Source organism: Bacillus rossius, chromosome 3 (assembly GCF_032445375.1).
Source record: "Bacillus rossius redtenbacheri isolate Brsri chromosome 3, Brsri_v3, whole genome shotgun sequence".
Lineage (NCBI taxonomy): Eukaryota > Metazoa > Arthropoda > Insecta > Phasmatodea > Bacillidae > Bacillus > Bacillus rossius.
In genome coordinates, this window is record NC_086332.1 from 70,041,514 (window position 1) to 70,060,943 (window position 19,430).

Consider the following 19,430-nt stretch of genomic DNA (forward strand, 5'->3'; position numbering starts at 1 on the left):
TTATACAGCATTGTAATAAATTTTCACTGAGTTTTTTTTTACCATTACTGTAAATGGGAGATGTGGCTTCATTTTTTTCCATTAGTATAGCCGTGCGAAGCCGGGTCGGGCAGCTAGTATTTAATAAAATTTGTGTCTGTTTGTTTCAGCATCAATCTAGAATTACATGATGGATTTTGATGAAACTTTTTTATTAGTACAGCCTTTGGCTAACTTAAACACTAGACTTTATATAATTACATAATTACATCCCTAAAGGGGTGAAAAGGGGGTAAATTTGGTTTTAAGATGAATAATTATGTCTCGGCATCTAATAACAAATAAACTAGAAATTCCTTTTACGAAATTTACCCTGGATAGGAAGGGGTTAGTATAGTTTTAAAATGAAAAATGAACACCTCAGATTTAATTAGAACTAGAGGTAATAACTAAGAACAACTTGCATGTATGTAGCATTGTGTTTCTTCTTCTTTTTATTCTTTTTTTTCCATTTATCAAAACTTATCTTATAAGGGAGTGAAAAGGTGTTAATTAGATTTATTTTAAATAATTGAATCTCTGAAATTAATTGAGACTAATTTTTGGTAAGAATAATAACAATTATTATCTGCACACACTTATTTTATCACTTTGGAGGATTCTGCCCCTTGGAGTGTACATGGGTAAGATTAGTTTTATCATGAAATAATTATATCTGCAAAGTAATTAAAGTTAGAAGTCAGAAACCGAGAATGATTAAATTAAATAAACAACAAGATAGTGCGTGTACCATTTTTCGAAATTCAACCCTGTAGGCAGTGAAACAGTGGTATGTTAGTTTTTATAGTATGTAGAGTTGCAGATCCCTGCCCAACCCAGCTTTGCAAAGTAATTTCGTGGCATTATTGTTTTAAGTAGTGGTGCACCGACGCGGATACCGATTTATCATAATCGGTGATTATGGGTACTTTCCGATTAATCGTTATCGGCGATTACCTTAACGATTACTTTGCAGATTATCTACGTGTTTCATTTAATCTTAAGTGTTAACTAAAAAGGATATTATATTACCATTTTTTGCGATTCAGATAAATTATCTGAAATGAAGTGAAACGTTTTTAATAATACAATACATACCGCATTTGTGCAAAGTGTTAACTATACTCAGCCCGGCATAATTAAGTAGGTTTTTACCGTGTAATATTTTGTTAGATATTTTAGGACAAAATACTGTAATATTTTTATATATTACAAAATTCATCTAACTCCATCAGATCATGATTATAGATATTTCGTTAAGTTTAATAATTCTCTTTGCCTCAAACAATAAAAAATACATTTTTCCTACCGTTTGTTTACGTTTCGTCTTTTGTTCTGTCTCTTGTTTAGTGGCCTTGTACATTACCTACAGCCAGAGACGTAAAATATATGGCACGCAATCGAAATACCACAAGCAATTACAGTGGATTCTATGACAATCGATCTTTTCAAGTCGTAGTAGCTGTTCATAATCGCAGTCCTGATACATTATAGAGTTTATCACTGCGTTTTACCTACTTATGGGCGTCTTTGGCAACATTATCAGTTGTGCTATTTGTGTGTGACATGAAAAGTGAAAAAGTATTTATAATTTTTAGGGATGTGCGAATCCTTGATTTTCAGTTTGGTTCGAAACCGATTCGAATCCCTGGCAATATTTGAGATATGAATCCGATTCCGAATATTAAGCACAGAATAATTAAAAATAACCGATTATTTTAAAAATAATGTTTGTTCTCTTTTTTCTAACTGTAACTACCGGCAATTATTTATTACACTGAGATTGAACTGTTTATAATTATGTAAACATGATTAATAATAAACACTTTCAAATATGAAAACCAAAACATATTCGATTCTCCAACTCAACCGTAATAAACTGCACGCTACAGTGAAATCTCAGTTTTATAAACGTTTCAGCAAGGAAACCATTTTTTCTCCAATAAATAGCCAAGACTTTTTTTTTGTAGGTATGTACTAATTGTTTTAAGTTTAAAGTTTGCTATACGACGAAATTCGTAATTATGGTTTAAGCTCTCGAAATCTCGAAATTCTTTTAATGTAACTGTGTTAATTATTTAATTTACATATCTTTCTTCGATACATATTATAAATACTTATGTAATAGTAGTCTAATTTTATTTTTCACTGCTAGTATTTTTGAGTCGTATTAAATTAATTTATAACTTTTGTGAATATTCGTAATACTGTTCAAATCCATGTACGTACAACGATTCCGCGTTTGGGTAATTGTGGATTTGAACCGTACCCGAAAATATCGGGTACTCACACATCAATACTAATATTATAAATGCGAAAGCAATTCTGTCTGTCTGTATGTCTGTCTGTCCGTTACCTTTTCCCGGCTGAACGGATCGTAATGAAATTTGGCAAGGAGATAGATTATATCCTGGGGATGGACATAGGCTATATTTTGTCTAAAAAAATAATCTTTAAATGGGTTCAAAAAATATATCTTAATTTTATTTAATGTGTGTCATTGATATACAAATTGTTAGTGTCATTCCTCTATGTCTGCCCAGCAATAGCTTTCAAGCCATTACGTTACGTTTTGCTATTGTAAGGAATTGAGCAGAGTAAGAAAAATTAAAGATCTGGATCGTAGTACCTCAATACACCAGTAGATGACACTTAGTTTTTTTATTAATCGTTTTATAATTTGCACATCCTAACTAATATTATAAAAGCGAGTGTTTGTTTGCTACGCCATGAAATTTTGCAGAGAGATAATTTCATGGGCTGGAAAGTGACATAGGCTCATTTTTATGTACGGTTCCAGTGGAATTTTGTAAATACCTCTAAAATTACGTAATTTTCTATTGTTACATTTTGTTTGGTTGATCGCAAGATAAATTTATTTACATATGTTTTTTTTTATTTAATTTCTTCTATATAGGCCTATATTTTCTCCCTACCTAGGGCACCCATAGTTCTTTTAAATTTCACGAGTATGTTTTCGATGTCATTCGAGAAGTACAATTTTTTTTTGTCAAATAGGTCATTATTTATACTTGTTTCATTTTGGAAACACGTTTTTTTTTAGGTATTATGACAAATAAAATAAATTAGTTTCACTAAAATTCTTAAGTTTTTATTGTGTGGATAGTTTCAAGTTTAATATTATATAGGTACATAAATTCTTAAACTTATAAATTTCTTCTAAATTTATTTATAGGTTGGTAGGGCCTACTAATATTTTCTATTTGTCAATTTTGTTATTTTTTTACAGTACCTACTTATTTGCAAGGAGTTTGGTTTAGTGTTTATAATTTATCTGCTGAGCATCAAGTGTCTCTTAGGCTGCCGAGACCGAAGACCAGAAATATTTGTCAATTATGTATATAAAAAAAAAATTTAAAAAAATGGAATTTTACTATTTCAGGTAGGTTGATTTTTTTTTTATTAATTAAAGTAGTTACGTGTAATTGCCTTCTTCCTTTATTTCATATTAAACATTAAGTTTAGTTGAGTGTCTGATATTTTTATTTATGTATGTTTTAATTTCATTTAATTTCTTATATATATTCTTACCTACCTACTTCTATTAAATTTCAGGTGGATGTTAACATTGTCATTCGAGTAGTACAAATTTCTTTGTCAAATTGGTCGTTATTTATACTTTTTGTTTAATTTTGGACTATGTTTTTTTTTTTTAACTTAATTCAAAGATTTGTGGTGTGTGCAGGGAGTGAAATCAATATTAATTTCTATACTCCTTTGGATAAGCGGAATATGGCCACCACAGTTTTACATATAAACAAATCCTACAAATGTTTTAAACATTATGACTTAAATAAAAAATAGTTTCACAAACATCCTTAGTTTTTTTTTGTGTGTATAGCTTGAAGTTTAATATTATGTATGTACGTAAATTCTTAAACATAGAGTTATTTATTAATTTATTTAGAAAATTATTCATAGGTAGGTAATAAGTTTTTTCTATTTGTCAATATTGTTATTATGGTAGATAGGAGTACAGTAAATGCCTACATTCTTATATTCCTTTATATCTCTTTCGGTTTGGAGTGTTTCCGAGCCATTCGGTGACCTCAACCTCACCCCCCCCCCCCCTTTCCCAAAGGTCAAAGCCCCAAAATTTCGAAAGTTTAAAAAATTTTAAAAATCTTTCTCTTTCAATTTTAAGTGTTTTCAAGCCATTCAGAGTCCTTAAATCCCCCACCCCCCTCTGCGGGCAAAACCCCAAAATTTCTAAAATTTCAGGAATTTAAAATATCTATTCTTTCAAGATGGAGTGTTCTGAAACATTCGAGGTCCTGAACCTCCACCTCCCCCCCCCCCCTTTTTTTTTCCACAAAAGTAAAGGCTTCAAAATTTCGAAAATTTGGAGGAAATTATATTAAAATTAAGTCATTACGAACTAAAGTGTCTGGGGCAAAGTGGAACTTTTACCCAAAGTCGACTTCCCCATCAAATTTAGGAAGGGGAGGGGGAAATGCAAAACCCCAAAATTTCAAAAATTTTCAAAAATTTCTTAAATTTAAAAAAACGTTTTTACTATTTAGAGTGTTTCCGAGCCATTTGGGGTCCTCAAACTACCCTCCCCCACAAGGAGTCAAAGCCCCAAAATTTCAAAAATCTATTCTCTCAAGATTTTGAGTGTTTCCGAGCCATTCAGGGTCCTCTAAGGAAAAAGCCACAAAATTTCGAAAATTTCAGAAATTTCGAATATCTGTTCTCTTTCGAGAGAGAGATACATAGATATATATATATATATATATATAGATAGAGATAAATAAATATATTTATAGAGATGGATAGATGATTTGTATATGTGTGACTACTTCAAACATATTACAAAACAAAACTGAATGAGGCATTGCAATGCATTCCGAGCATTAGCTAGATAATGGAATCTTTTCAATATTATTAATCTCATATTTTTCAGCTTTTTTCTACAGTGCTTTATATAGTCTAGATTACATACAGACCACCAATTTTTATATATATACTGGTAAATAACTATACACTGTCAGAACATGTCAGGATCTGAAAGTGATATAAATTATTTTGCACACTTGACATTCAAATTAAGAAGACCATTACTTACTACATCTGATTTCGAAAAAGGTCACCCTCACCCTGTGTTCAGCCCGGGCAACGCCGGGTATTGCAGTTAGTCCCTAATAATTTTACAAATTCAGTCCACATAAATAAAATCACATGTGCTAGAATTGGTTTTGTATAATTTATATAATATTATAGTGAGATGGTGAGTAAGAAGAAAAAAAGTGAAGAGTGGAAACATTTTTCTATAAACCTAAGTGAACAAAATAAAGCAACATGATAACATTGTAAAACGGTAATTTCACGTGGTGGTTGTAGTGGACTGACCAATACAATACTATTAACCTATGGAACCACATCAAGTGAATGCATACTGATAAATTAGTGGAGAAGTGTGCTAATGTAACCACCGATGATTGTGATACAGATGGGATTCCAAGAAAAGTACAGTAAAACGTTTTAACGAACTTCATTAAAGCGAACAATTCATTACTACGAACTATGCCTTTGGTCCCGTCACATGTCCATACAACATAACGTAAAAAAATTTCACTAGTAAGAATTTTCTCACTCAAATTTTTAAAATATTCTATAAATATTCATTTGAACGAACACTTTTCTGCCCGGCACGGCAAACGACAAACGGATAAAATCGTCGTCATTCACCCACAAACTGCCATCTTATTTATTTTGATACGCGCCATAGATGACTGCAATGGACTAGTGTCGAAATTAATGCACAAAACTGGTGTAGCGACTAAAGCGCTGCGTGTGGTGTTCGCTGACATTACTCTTTGTTCTATGCTCCTACGACGTGTTTAACAGATGCGAAGTTCTACATCATAATGTATAGCTACACACACATCTCTGGTAGTTTCCTTGTTTATTGTTTGAGAAACGTGGCTATACTACGAGTATAACTTATTTTTTCATGTGTCAGGTCCATTAGTTTTTATAGTTTAAAAAACCGTACTTCTGAACATGTCTTCTAGGAAACTAAAGGCGATTGATGTGAAACTTGAAATGTTAAAAGCAGTAGATAAAATAAATAAAGACTGATGTGGCTAAAAATTTCGGTATCTCCAAATCAACATTATCCACAATTCTCACCAAGCGATCCAGTTTGGGAGACAATTAAATGAAAATTTTTTTTCCTAACTTTTAAATTTTATATTTTTGATTTATTACAGCATTTTTGCAAACAGCTTGTCTTGATTCCAAAGGTAGGCTTACTGTTTTGGCAAACAACTTACCTACGTAGTATTTCTGTATTGTACATATACATACTAGTATGTATGTAGTATGTATGTATCTTGATCCCAAAGTATAGCTGTTAAAGTAATTGATGCTTGTACCACTCATATTGGTATTAGATTTTCTACTTTGTTTTTTAACAAGATTGAGTTACAGTAAAACCCCTTATTTGCACTTTTCAAGGAACCCCAAGGAAAAAGTGTAAATTGCGGGAAAGTGTAAATTGTGGGAAAGCACTTTTATTGGCAGTTAATGCTAAATTTTAGCTTAAAAAAATGTATCAGCATTTACTGGTGCTACAAGACAAACAATAGTTGTTTACAACACATTTAGGGCACTGCAAAAATATAATTTTCTTAAATATAAAAAACAATGCAACATAAAGCCTACATTAAATTTTCTCTAGTACAGTTTTATAGGTACATACTAGTATAAATTCAACACTTTTTAAAGAAATCTGAAATTTTTGTTTGACTTTTCTTTTGTTCAGTTTGTATGGTCTGAATTTCTTTTTCCAAGGAATGAAGTGCATCAACTGCATTTTCACTGTTTGGTGCACTGAGAATATAATTCCTTAGAGTCTGTAGGGCTTGAAGTGCATCGATCGTCGTCGGTATGGGAGTTTCCACTTCCGAATCATCATCTTCACTACTTTCTTGTTTTTCTGCCAGATGACTATCAACAATGTCCTCCACAGTCTGGACTTCACAAGTTACAACATTATCATCCAGTTGTACATAGTCAGTGAAGTCTCCATTTTGTGAAAGTTGCAGATATTCTTCTTTCACTTTATCTGCTCCAGGCAAGTTTTCACTGGATCCAGCACTCTGTCCACTGTCAACAAAGAAACCAGCTTTCTGGAAACAGTTGGTTATAGTTTCTGGTGTAACTTCCTTCCATGCTCTTGCTGCGAAATGTAGTGCAGTTAGTAGATTTATTTTCATTTGTGTTGGGTCCTTGCCATTGTCCAGCATGGCAACTGCTCTGGATACAATGCATTTGCGGTAATAGCACTTGAAAGAGTTGATGATGCCCAGATCTAGGGGCTGGAGTGTGCTTGTGCAATTCGCAGGGAAATACACAATCTTCACATTCCTCAGCTCTATGTTTATTTTGTGGGCAGGGCACTGATCAATGAATAGCAAGACATTTCGGTTACGCAGCGCCATTTTTCTGTCAAAAGCTTGGATCTGTTGCTGAAAAAGAGACCCTGTCATCCAGGATTTATTGTTTGCTTCATACAAAGTTGGCAAAGTTTTAATGTTTTTAAAACAACGTGGTTTTTTTGATTTGCCGATTACAAACAACGGAAATTTTTCAGAACCATCAGCATTTGTAAGTAAGAGAATGGTAATGCGATTTTTGCTCAGCTTGCCACCATGGCATTTTTCCCCTTTAAAGCATAATGTTTTATTAGGCAATACACAGTAAAACAAACCTGTCTCATCAGCATTGAAAACATCTTTAGCTGAGTACCCCTCCAACTGTTCCTTGAGCGACGTGTTTTTCCAAACATCAGCAGTTTCCTCGTCCACACTCTTGCTTTCACCACACACAACCTTATAAACAACATTATGGCGCTGGCGAAATCTGTCTATCCATCCATTAGAAGCTGAAAAATCATCAATTCCAAGCCTCAAAGCAATGACTTTTGCTTTCTCGCGTAGTACGTTGCCATTGATTGGAAGATTTGAAGAGCGAGCACAAATGAACCACTCATACAACAAACTTTCAAGTTCTTTAAATGTAGAGTCTTTCACGTACTTGCGCTTCTTCGCACTAGGCCCGCATTGGGCAGCATTTGCTTCAATAGAACACCTATTTTTAATTATTGTGTTTAAAGTACTAACAGGAATATTCAGTTCCTTGGCCAAAACCACTCGGGTACCCACATGCTTGTCAAACTTCTCAATAATTTTAATTTTATCTTCAATAGATAAAGTATTTCGTGGAACTTTATACCTATCCATCTTCAATCAAAATCTTGCCATAAATAATATTGTGAACGATAAAAAAACACGTGCTAACCAAAACGGACGTTGACTAATGTAAAAAATGAAAGCCATCATAGATATGTACTGTACATAATGCAGCACTACTAAATATACGTACTGTGTATGAGCGCTTTCCGGTAGTATCGATAGCTCAGCGCTTCGGACTATGCTCTGCTACGAGAGTGCTCTATGACACCATAAATAAAACCGTTTGTGGTTCTGCTACGAAAGTTCTCTATGGCAGCAAAGATTAAAACGTTAGTAGAGGAGAGGCACCATAGAACTTGTCGATACATCAAAACGAAAGGTTACAGACAATAGGCGAACTACTTCAAACTTTTCACATCTATGACTAACGTGACGAGTATTTACATTTTTACCGTGTTTTGAAACGTACATTCCGGGTTTTTTGGTTACGTAGCGGTGTAATTTCAGGGAAAATGCAACACGAAAGTTAATGTACAATAAAACGGACCTACATAAAATGACGTTATTTGCGGGAAAACGTAAATAACGAGAACGTAAATACGAGGTTTTACTGTATGTTAAAAAAACCAAATCAGGCAATCATTGTGATTTCGGCATAAAGAACTTCATTATGACAAACTGCCATAATTTTGGTCCCTTCATGTTCTTTATAATGAAGCTCTACTGTAATGAAATTGACTCAAACAAAAATAAACATCATGGAAAAGAAAATACTGTATGATGTGAATGACCCGAGAGCATTAGAACTGACACAGTTAATAGCTGAAATGATTTGTGAAGATATGCAACCTTATGCGATAGTCGATAATAATGCTAGTTTTCCTCAACAAAAACTTACCCATTGTAAATTACAGTTATTACTTATTAGACTGTAGTTCATGTTGTTTACAATAACAAATATAAATAGAAGTTAATTTAATTTACACTTTACAATGACATAATAGTGTATTTTATATATTTTTATACATAAATGTATTCTCCGTTTTACCTAATCTTGTTATTAAATTCACATGGGAATAAAAATTTTTGTGTGCATTATTACACTTAAAAAAATTTGTTCATTAAAATCTGTAACTGAATCGGTATCTGCCGATTATTGCTCTCATAATCGGTAATCGGTAAAGTCATATCGGTGCACCACTAGTTTTAAGTAATGCACTAATATTCGCTGATAAAAGCCAAAGTCATAGGGGCCTAGTTTTTCATACGTGATTTTATTATTTATTTTAATATTCTTATAATTTTGATATGTAATTGTTTTATTTGGAAAAGCTTGTTTAACTGTAATTTTACTGGTTCTCACTTTGTTTGCTAAGTAATTGCTTGTTTTTGTAATTTTTTTCAGTATTTTATTTGCTTTCAATATTCTTTTCATGCCTATATTTTACATTGATATTTATTGAAATTCTGGGACATTTGTGTATAGTGCTGATATAAGGAAGAATGATGGACAGGCATATTTCTGAATGATTTTTCAGCTGCAAAGGCTTTCTGGCCGTTTCTGTATGTATTTTTTTGATGGAAAAATCAGCAGGTGTCCTTTCCAAGAGAAACAATTATCTATCACGTAATTATGCCGGCCAATACAAAAAGAGTGGGTAACTTTTTCTTGTAGAAAAAGCTTTGTTGCGAGGGATCAGAAATTTGCATACTGCTATGTTTTGTGAGTGCTGTGCTGTGACTGGTTGGGGAGGTCGTGCACCTGCCACGCAGTTGTACACAGCCTCATTAGTCATTCAAGTACTGTGCCGAAAGGACATGCGGGGGTAGCTGCTCACAAATAACAGTAAATGTGAATCAAGGCGGATAATTTCACATCTGGGTGCCGGGGCCATGCTGCAGTAAGTATGAACCTTTGTAGGAGAATCCTTCAGACTATTTAACTTGAATTCGAAGGCCCCAGACGTGCAGCATTTGGCCAGGGGGTTCGCTAGTCCACTGGGACTTATTTCCCTTATATCTTCGTACCTAGACTACGGAGTTGCTAGGGACAATATTTTGTGAAGGTACAAAACTGTTAGTAGCGATCACATGGGTTAAGTTTCTTTCGGCCCTACTTTGTGTAGGACATGTAAGTTTTGACTATGTGAGGAAAATAAATTACCTACCTTCATTAAAATTCTTTATTTTGGAAAGACCATCTTCGGATTAAACAAACAAACTATAAAAGTTCAATTCTATAGAAATGAATATATATATATATATATATATATATATATATATATATATATTCAGTATAAAGATGTAAAATCTATCTACTCTTTTTTACTACTTGCTGAGTCTACTTTGTAAGAGGTGAAATGTTGTAAATATGATTTTTAACATTGAAAAATATAATCTTCTCATAGGCAGTGATTAATAAACATACCCATCTTAAACTACCCATCTTATTCAACTTTCTCTGAAATCTCACCTTTTAATTTGAACATGGGTGAATATTATTTTAAAAATTAAAAAAAATGGAATCCACTAAATCAGCATTAGCAAGATAGTCTTAAATCCAAATAAATGTAAGTTTACATAATAAATATTTTAGATTTCACATCTGTGGTAAAATTGGTTTTATTTGGTTAATAGATAGTGCCACATTTACTAAATCTGTAGTTCTGAATTTTTACATAGGCTCACCTGTTGAAATAGAGGAGAGGGGAGAAAAATTTAGAATTTTATTTAAGTAATACCAAACATATGCATTGTTTCACAACTTTTAAAATAATGTAGGTATCTGTAATAAGATGAAATTATTGAATTATTCTAAGCACAGCTATAACCAAAATAAATTGTTTAAGTGAAAACAGTGGTATAATCTCAAAATGAAATGAGGTTAAAATTCTCAAATAGTTTTCCTATATAAATTAAATCTATTATACACCTGACAGTTTAGTGTGTCTATTCAGTAAAAATGTTTGTAATTAATCACATACCTTTCTCACAATGACAAAATATCAGTAATACCTGAAATTGCTTTAGCGAAGCTCCGGGTTATTGACTTACACAACAATAAATGTAAAAATTATTTTTTTTCTTTCAGAAAATACAGAAAATAATTGCTATAATATTTACACTGCAGTATCTTATGACTAACACACACAAAATTATAGTTTTGGGTCCAGAAAAAGTTTAAAATCCATTATTGAAGAATTACTTGTAATTGTAAGAGACACTTTTGCAGAACCCAGCTTTATTCACGATTTTATTATGTTTGTACACAAGCGTCAGGAGACAAACCATGAAGTTTAAAAAAAATAGATCTTTCCATACTCCTGTGACGTTAAACACTTTAGCTGTATGCAATAAAAGTAATGTCAATTATTCCCTGTCCGTAGGTGAGGACTCACTGGCGGACAGCATGCTCGCTGCAGCCCTCTTCAGTCGGCTGGTGTACTTGCGACGCTGATGCTCCTGCTTCCTGGCCAGGCGCTCGCGGTTGCCCATCGAGTCCTTGCTCGCACCGCTAGGGCACACCCTCACCATGCGCACGCTCGTGCGCAGGATGCGCTGCTGCCACTCCGCTCCGTGCATTATGCAGCTGTAGTGTGCGCTCGCACTTGTGTCTGCAACATTCACATCACAGCTCCATTTTATTCAGCTAAATAAAAACACATCTTTTACAGGTAATGTAACACGCTACTCAATCATCAAACGCCCAAACAGAGGGATGGGGGAAGATAAAAATATAAAAATAAAGGTGAAAAGTTAAGTGAACCAGTAATGTAAAATATTTTGTTACAGTAATATATGATCTATTTTAGATTATTTCAATTACTAATACACACAAATCTTTCACAAGAACAAAATAAACTCCTCTCCATCCCTTCCCCAAAAAACTCACCTCTTCAGTTTACAGGGTTGGAAAAAAACTGAATTTTTTTTACAATCAAAGCACTTGGTTTTGATGGTTTAAACCATGTTTTTAGATTTAAAACCGTTTTTTAAAAAATGTGTTACCTATTTTGGTTCTCAGCATGTTCAAATTTAAGCCATACAAAATCCTGCTCTTTGCCACTCACGTTGAACCAGAAAAGTTATTAAATTAAGGCACTTAACATCAGCAAATCTATCTGACTGGGACAACCACAGAAAGTGTATATCACTACAGTAAGAGGATTCTCTATAGAATAAGTGTTTCTCACATCAAGGGGATTTACAGTCTGGTATTTCCCACAGAATAGGAATGAACTATTTAATATATTTAATTTGAGAGCAGTATTTAGCTGGGTATGATTTACTACTGATTCAGATGGTAACATGATAAGATCTTGATTATTATATAATTTTTTTGTTTCTATAAATCACAAGAAACATCGATGAGCAATTTTGTTGTTATTTTAGCAAGGCAATAGACCTTTCATTAAAAATTATTAAGATATTCTATTTAAAAATAGATTACAAAAATTTTTTTTATATATATAATGCTTAGTTTAAAACATTGTGGTTTAAATCAAGCAACTTCCTCAGCTTATAGCATTCAAATGTTATAATTTGGTTTAGTCCTAAAAAAGGTTTACTAGGATAAAAATATAAAAAAATTTGTGACTCTTTAACATTCCACACCTTTTTGTAATAAATTGAGGCAAATGTAGCATTAGAAACAAAAAATGCACAAATGCAAAATAATACAACACACAGCCAAAATAATTTTGAGAGATTTATATAAGATTGATTATGGGTTCCTAGGTAAAACTCATAATAAATACATCAGTATCATATCAAAGATTACTAATTTCAGTTAAATTAGCTATTAGATTAAATAATCAGAACAAAAAATCACTACACAAATATTTTGTTATCAGTTATATGTGTATTTACAATAGATATATTTACCAAAACATGCTTTTAATTAAGATTCACTGATAATCCAATTCATTACTCATTATCACTGTACTTAGAATGATACGTCTGCACATCCCTGCCAGATGTGTAACATCCTGGGAATTCCTAACTTCCCATAAAATTACTGAAAAAAAGGTCAAAATAAAAAAGGAACTATTTCCCAAGTGAAACAAAGGAAAGTTCCATGAGAATGTGGACATGGTGGAAAAAAAATTAAAAGTGTACCTAGTTATTAACAAACTTATAACCAATTATGAAAGCTAGAAGTCTGTACTTTTAAATTCAATATCACTTTCATTTTTAGAAAAATGCTGGAATTTAAAATTTAAAAAATGCATATAAAATTACATAAACAAAATTATTTTAAGGTTTGAAAAATGCAGATTTTTTAACTATTAAATATAATTCATTAAAGGTAAATACAAAGATTAAATAGTTATGAGAAACATTACAATTATCTTTATTCATCAAAACCCAATGGGTGAAAACTAATTTTTTTAATAAATAATGTTTCTAAAATACTTATGTTCAAATGACTGCATTCTGTCATTCCGTTACCAGGAAAAACATATTTTTTCCTATGAAAACCTACAGAAATTTTATGCAAAGTTAAAAACAGGCAAGTAAATATAGTTTAGTGTATAAAGAAATATACCTATAGCAAATACTTAAATATTAATTTCAAAAGCAAATTTTTAATATGGTAACGGAATTACATAAAATGGTAACAGAATGACACAAAAAGGTAACGGAATGACCATACGCCTACTACTTTGTTACAATTTTATTTTGTTGTTTGCTTTATAGTTAATTGTTTGAGACATATTTGTTTGCTCTACTGGTAGCAATGTTAGATACGGTAAATGTACCTAATAGATCAAAGAAAAGGCGGGAAAACAGTTTTAACAAGAAAACTTTACAGACAATTAGCTAGGTACTTGGCACTTAGGACCTAGAGAGAATTCAGAGAAAGGAAGGTGCCATGCCTCTCACAGTAGCTGAGAGGATGAAGCGGTACCGGCAACGATTGAAGGAGAAAAGCTTAGGTGATGAAATGAAGAAAAAAGATAAGGAAAGAAAAAAACAAAAGCGCAGAAGTTTGACTTCTGCTCAGCTGAAGGTGCTGAGAAAAAAAGAGAGAATTAATCAGAAGAAATGTAGAAGTAAACTGGGAAACATAGTTGTAGAAATTATTAATGATCCCCACAACAGTAGTGCTACCAGTCCTTATAAATCACGGGACACATTACAAAAAGCTTTTAAACGTGCATCTACTCATTTACCAAATAGTCCAAGTAAGTGCAAAAAAGTTTTCTCCGAGCTTGCAGTTGCTCATGGACTTTTGACTAACACATCTTACAGGAGAAATAAAATTTAGTGTTTACAACCGGGTACAAAATAATCTGTGCATTTTATGTTCGAGATGACATTTCATGGCAATCTCCAGGAATGAAAGATGATGGTGATTGTTAAAGCTAAAACTGGTGAAAAAAGTAAAGTTCAGAAGAGGTTCATGATCATAAGCTTATGCCTTATATGAAGGAGAGTTTCCAAACATTCCAGTGTAACTGGCCAAGTTTTGTGCTTTGCGACCCCAGTTTGTGTGTACCGTACAAGAAACACCACACAATGTTTGTCTGTGCCGTTATCACGAGAATGTGAAGTTGCTTTTACGAGCAATAAGAGAAAAAAGTCTACAAGTTGGTATTACATATCATGATTTAATTAACACTATAGTGTGTAGTTAGGAGAATGAAGAGTGTATGTTGTCCAAGTGTGAGAAATGTGCAAATATACTTCTTAAAGGTAAGTGCTCTTTAGATGAAGAATTGCTACAGCAAGTGGTTCGGTGGGATCAATGGAAGACAATGAATCAACGCGTAATTTTGATTGAAGAACTAGAACGGTTGATCAGTGTCTTGTTCTATCCAATTTGCTACCCCATTTCTTACAACATATGTTCATTAAACGACAGCAGTCAAAATATTTTGAACAAAAGAAGAATTCGGGAAGTGAAAAGGACATTTTAGTGCAAGTGGACTTTGCAGAAAACTACACTGTTCAGCAGCAGAATGAAGTTCTGAGTGCTCATTGGTCAAAGGCACAAATCACAATCTTTACAGCATATGCTTGGAAATCAGAAAATAGTGGATACTCCATTGTTGTTAGTGATGACCTTGATCACTCTTAAGTATTCTGTGCATGCTTTCTTAGATTAAATAATTAAGTACATTATTTCTGCTAACCCATGAGTGATGGAGCTGCCAGTCAATTTAAGCAGCGTTTCCTATTTTGCAATTTGACATTTTTTAAAGAACGCTATGGGGTAACAGTCTCTTGGCACTTTTTTGCCACCTCCCATGGTAAAGGAGTTGTAGATGGGATTTGTGGAACCATTAAACGTGCAGTATGGACAGCCTGCAAAGCTGGTCAACATGCAGTCAAGAATGCAGAGTACTTTGCAAACATTACACATGAACGATGCCATGGAATACATATTTTGTATGTTTCTAGCCTTCAAATATCTGAGCAAAAGAATGACTTGGATCATATGTGAACTAAAATAATTCCAGTTGGACAGATCAAAAATATCCATGCTGTGATACCAATTGCTCCATACATAATTGCACATCGGCACTATTCATTATCATCCCAGAAATTGATTCATCATTTCAAAAAGCAATCTTTAACAAATCGTAATATTGAACAGGAACCTGAAAAACATCCAAAGCTATTTCAAGGAGGTTTTTCTTTGGTATCCTATGCTGGAAAAAGAAGCACTCATTTTTTTGTGGGCAAGGTTACTGATACTGATACAGAAACATTAGAAATCTCATTTCTAAGAAAAAGTGATGAATTCAGGAACATATTTGCATTTCCAGCTAAAGAAGATAAATCGCACACCGAGAATAATAGGGCCACATCTCAAAAAAAGTAAATTTTACAGGAGAGTGAATAATTGAAAGTTTATTCTTAGCCTCAGCAATCAGGAAGTGAATAATGTCGGCACTGTTTCTATGGCACAAGTCAAAATATGGCCATAGTGTATTCCAACCCACCCTCAGCTGTACAAATAATAAGGCCGCATGTCAACATGTGGCTGTATTATTCTGATTTCTGTTTTACAAATTTAAAATGTAATAAGGACACATCTCATCTCAGGTGAATATTTATTGTACTACCTATATGGCCTTGTTATACCGAATAGATATGGCCATAGACATTACAAATATACAAAAATGTAAAAAAAATTTTTTGAGATGTGGCCCTATTATTCTCGGTGTACGAAATGTTGGGTAGAAGCAGACCAAATTGTTAAAAAAACTTCTGTCACCTACTATCAATCAGAGGAATAAATACCATTTTGCTTGCCCTGTCATTACAGCACAATGAAGTTGTCATTCCGTTACCAATTAGTGTCATTCCATTACTGTTTTGTTTATTTTTTGTATACTGTCAATAAGGGTGTGAAAAATTTAATGAATATGTTATTTGTTCCTCTTTCTTTCCTTTCTATTATTTAATTTTTGTATGAGTTTGTATCTAGTTAGTGAGCTGAATTATTATTGTATTGTAAGGGAGAACAAAACGCATGTCCAAAATGATGTCATTCCGTTACCTGCAACTGTTTTGTACATAGCCACAGTTCTGCTAATAACTAATAATTTGTAAAATGCTTAAAAATTAAGTTTTCCACTTCTGTTGAGAAACTAGTAAGTACAGTAAAACACAGTTTTAATGAACTTCATTAGAGTGAACAATTCATTACTACGAACTATGCCTTTGGTCCCGTCAGATGTCCATATAACATAACGTAAAAAAATTTCACTAGTAAGAATTTTCTCGCTCAAATTTTTAAAATATTCTATAAATATTCATTTGAACGAACACTTTTCTGCCCGGCACGGTAAACGACAAACAGATAAAATCGTCGCCATTCACCCACAAACTGCCATCTTATTAATTTTAATACGCGCCATAGATGACTGCAATGGACTAGTGTTGAAATTAATGCACAAAACTGGTGTAGCAACTTAAGCGCTGCATTGTGGTGTTCGCTGACATTACTCTATGTTCTATGCTTGCACGACGTGTTTTAACCGATGCAAAGTTCTACATCATACAGTATTGCTACACACACATCTCTGGTCGTTTCCTTGTTTTTTGTTTGAGAAACGTGGCTATACTACGAGTATAACTTATTTTTACAGGTGTCGGGTCCATTTGTTTTTATAGTTTAAAAAACAGTACGACTGAACAAGTCTTCTAGGAAACGAAAGGTGATTGATGTGAAAATGAAACTTGAAATGTTAAAAGCAGTAGATGAAGGAAATAAAAAGACTGATGTGGCTAAAAAGTTCGGTATCTCAAAATCAACATTATCGACAATTCTCACACAGCGATCCAGTTTGGAAGACAATAAACATTTAATGTCACAAGATCGAAAACGTTTGCGTACCGCCCGCTATGATGCTCTTGAAAAGACGTTTGATTGGTTGATGCATTCACGGGCATCAAACATTCCCATTGGTGGGGACATTCTCCAACAAAAGGCACAGGAAGAGGCCCTAAAATTACAAATTACCGACTTTAAAGCTTCTGGTGGCTGGCTTCACCGATTCAAGGCACGTTGGAATTTAAGTACGCTTAAAGTGTGTGGAGAAGCTGCAGCAGTAAATGTTGAAGTTCAAGACAAGTGGAAGGAAGAACTTGAATTGCTGATATCAGGATATGATGAAAAATACATTTTCAATGCCGACGAAGCAGGCATTTTTTACAATCTGCTTCCTGACAGAACACTGGAGGTGAAAGGTGAAACATGCCACGGAGGCAAAAAGAGCAAGGAACACTTTACTGTGCTGCTGTGTGTTAACAGTAATGGTTCCGAAAAGCTGACGCCACTTATTATTGGTAAATATAGAAAACCCAAATGCTTCAAAAACATTAAACAACTTCCTTGCAAGTATAAAAACAACAAAAACTTATGGATGACAGCATCCCTTTTTCAAGAATGGATACAAAGTTTTGATGCCAAGATGGGGGTACAGAACAGAAAAGTTCTGTTGTTTATTGACCACTGTCCTGCCCACAATGTTAACCTTTCACTCAGAAATGTTAAAGTGCTCTTTTTCCCCATCTAACTGTACCAGTGCTTTGCAGCCCCTATATCAAGGGATTATTGCACAAGTTAGAAGGGACTACAAGAAGCAACTTGTGCAATACCTTCTATGGAAGGTGGAGAGTGGGAAAGACTCCAGTGAATTGAAGTGGAACATTCTTCAGGCCATGCACAGGCTGTGTTTGGCCTGGGATAGAGTCAAGCCTTCCACAATTGCAAATTGTTATAGGAAGGCAGGATTTCCTATCAAGAATGAACATCCTCACGATGAAGAATCAGATTACTGTGATGAACCTAGTTGGACTGAAGTTCAGAAAAGGTTTGATGTTCCTCAGTCTTCTTTCGGTGATTTTGTTGGCATAGATAATCACATAGCCACTTGCCCTGCAGTGTCAGAGGAGGTTGGCCAACCGGAATAGTAGAGCTGCCCGCCAAATGAAGATGCTGATGACTGTGACAGTGAAACCGAAGTTAAACGTCCTCGGCGGGAAGAAGTCTGTAATGCACTAAATGTGTTGGAAAGACTCTTTATGACAACTGAAAAGCTTGTACATCACCTGCCCGTCTTAAGAAACATTGAAACAGATGTGGCCAATGAACTTAACAACATTAAAAATCAGTCACGTATACAGGATTTTTTCTCAACAATTTAAAAATGTAAAATTTTTTTCCTAACTTTTAAATTTTTTATTTTTGATTTATTACAGCATTATTGCAAACAGCTTGTCTTGATTCCAAAGGTAGGCTTACTGTTTTGGCAAACAACTTACGTATTTCTGTATACTACATATACATACTAGTATGTATGTATGTATGTAGTATGTATCTTGATCCCAAAGTATAGCTGTTAAAGTAATTGATGCTTGTACCACTCATATTGGTATTAGATTTTCTATTTTGTTAATTTAACAAGATAGAGTTATGTTAAAAACCCCAAATCAGGCAATCATTGTGATTTCGGTATAAAGAACTTCATTATAACAAACTGCCATAATTTTGGTCCGTTCATGTTCTTTATAAATAAGCTCTACTGTAACTATCCTCACTTTAATTTTCTAGTGGTTCAAATCAGTGTTTACAATGTAAAGATAATTCAAAACTGTCATTCCGTTACTCGTGGAACTTCCCCAAAGGTGTTATTACCGCCAACTTATTTTACACATAACTAACTTATATTA

The 19,430-nt window shown here is 33.5% G+C and overlaps 1 protein-coding gene across 2 annotated transcripts in view; it reads right to left on the bottom strand.

The window, feature by feature from the left end:
• Positions 1-19,430, bottom strand: part of LOC134530869 (KAT8 regulatory NSL complex subunit 1) — a 286,616-nt gene that overhangs the window by 126,765 nt on the left and 140,421 nt on the right. For both annotated transcript variants that reach the window (XM_063366135.1, XM_063366133.1), the window contains exon 4: positions 11,639-11,854. In XM_063366135.1, coding sequence (XP_063222205.1) covers positions 11,639-11,854 — 216 coding nt within the window. The remainder of the gene's footprint in view (positions 1-11,638; positions 11,855-19,430) is intronic.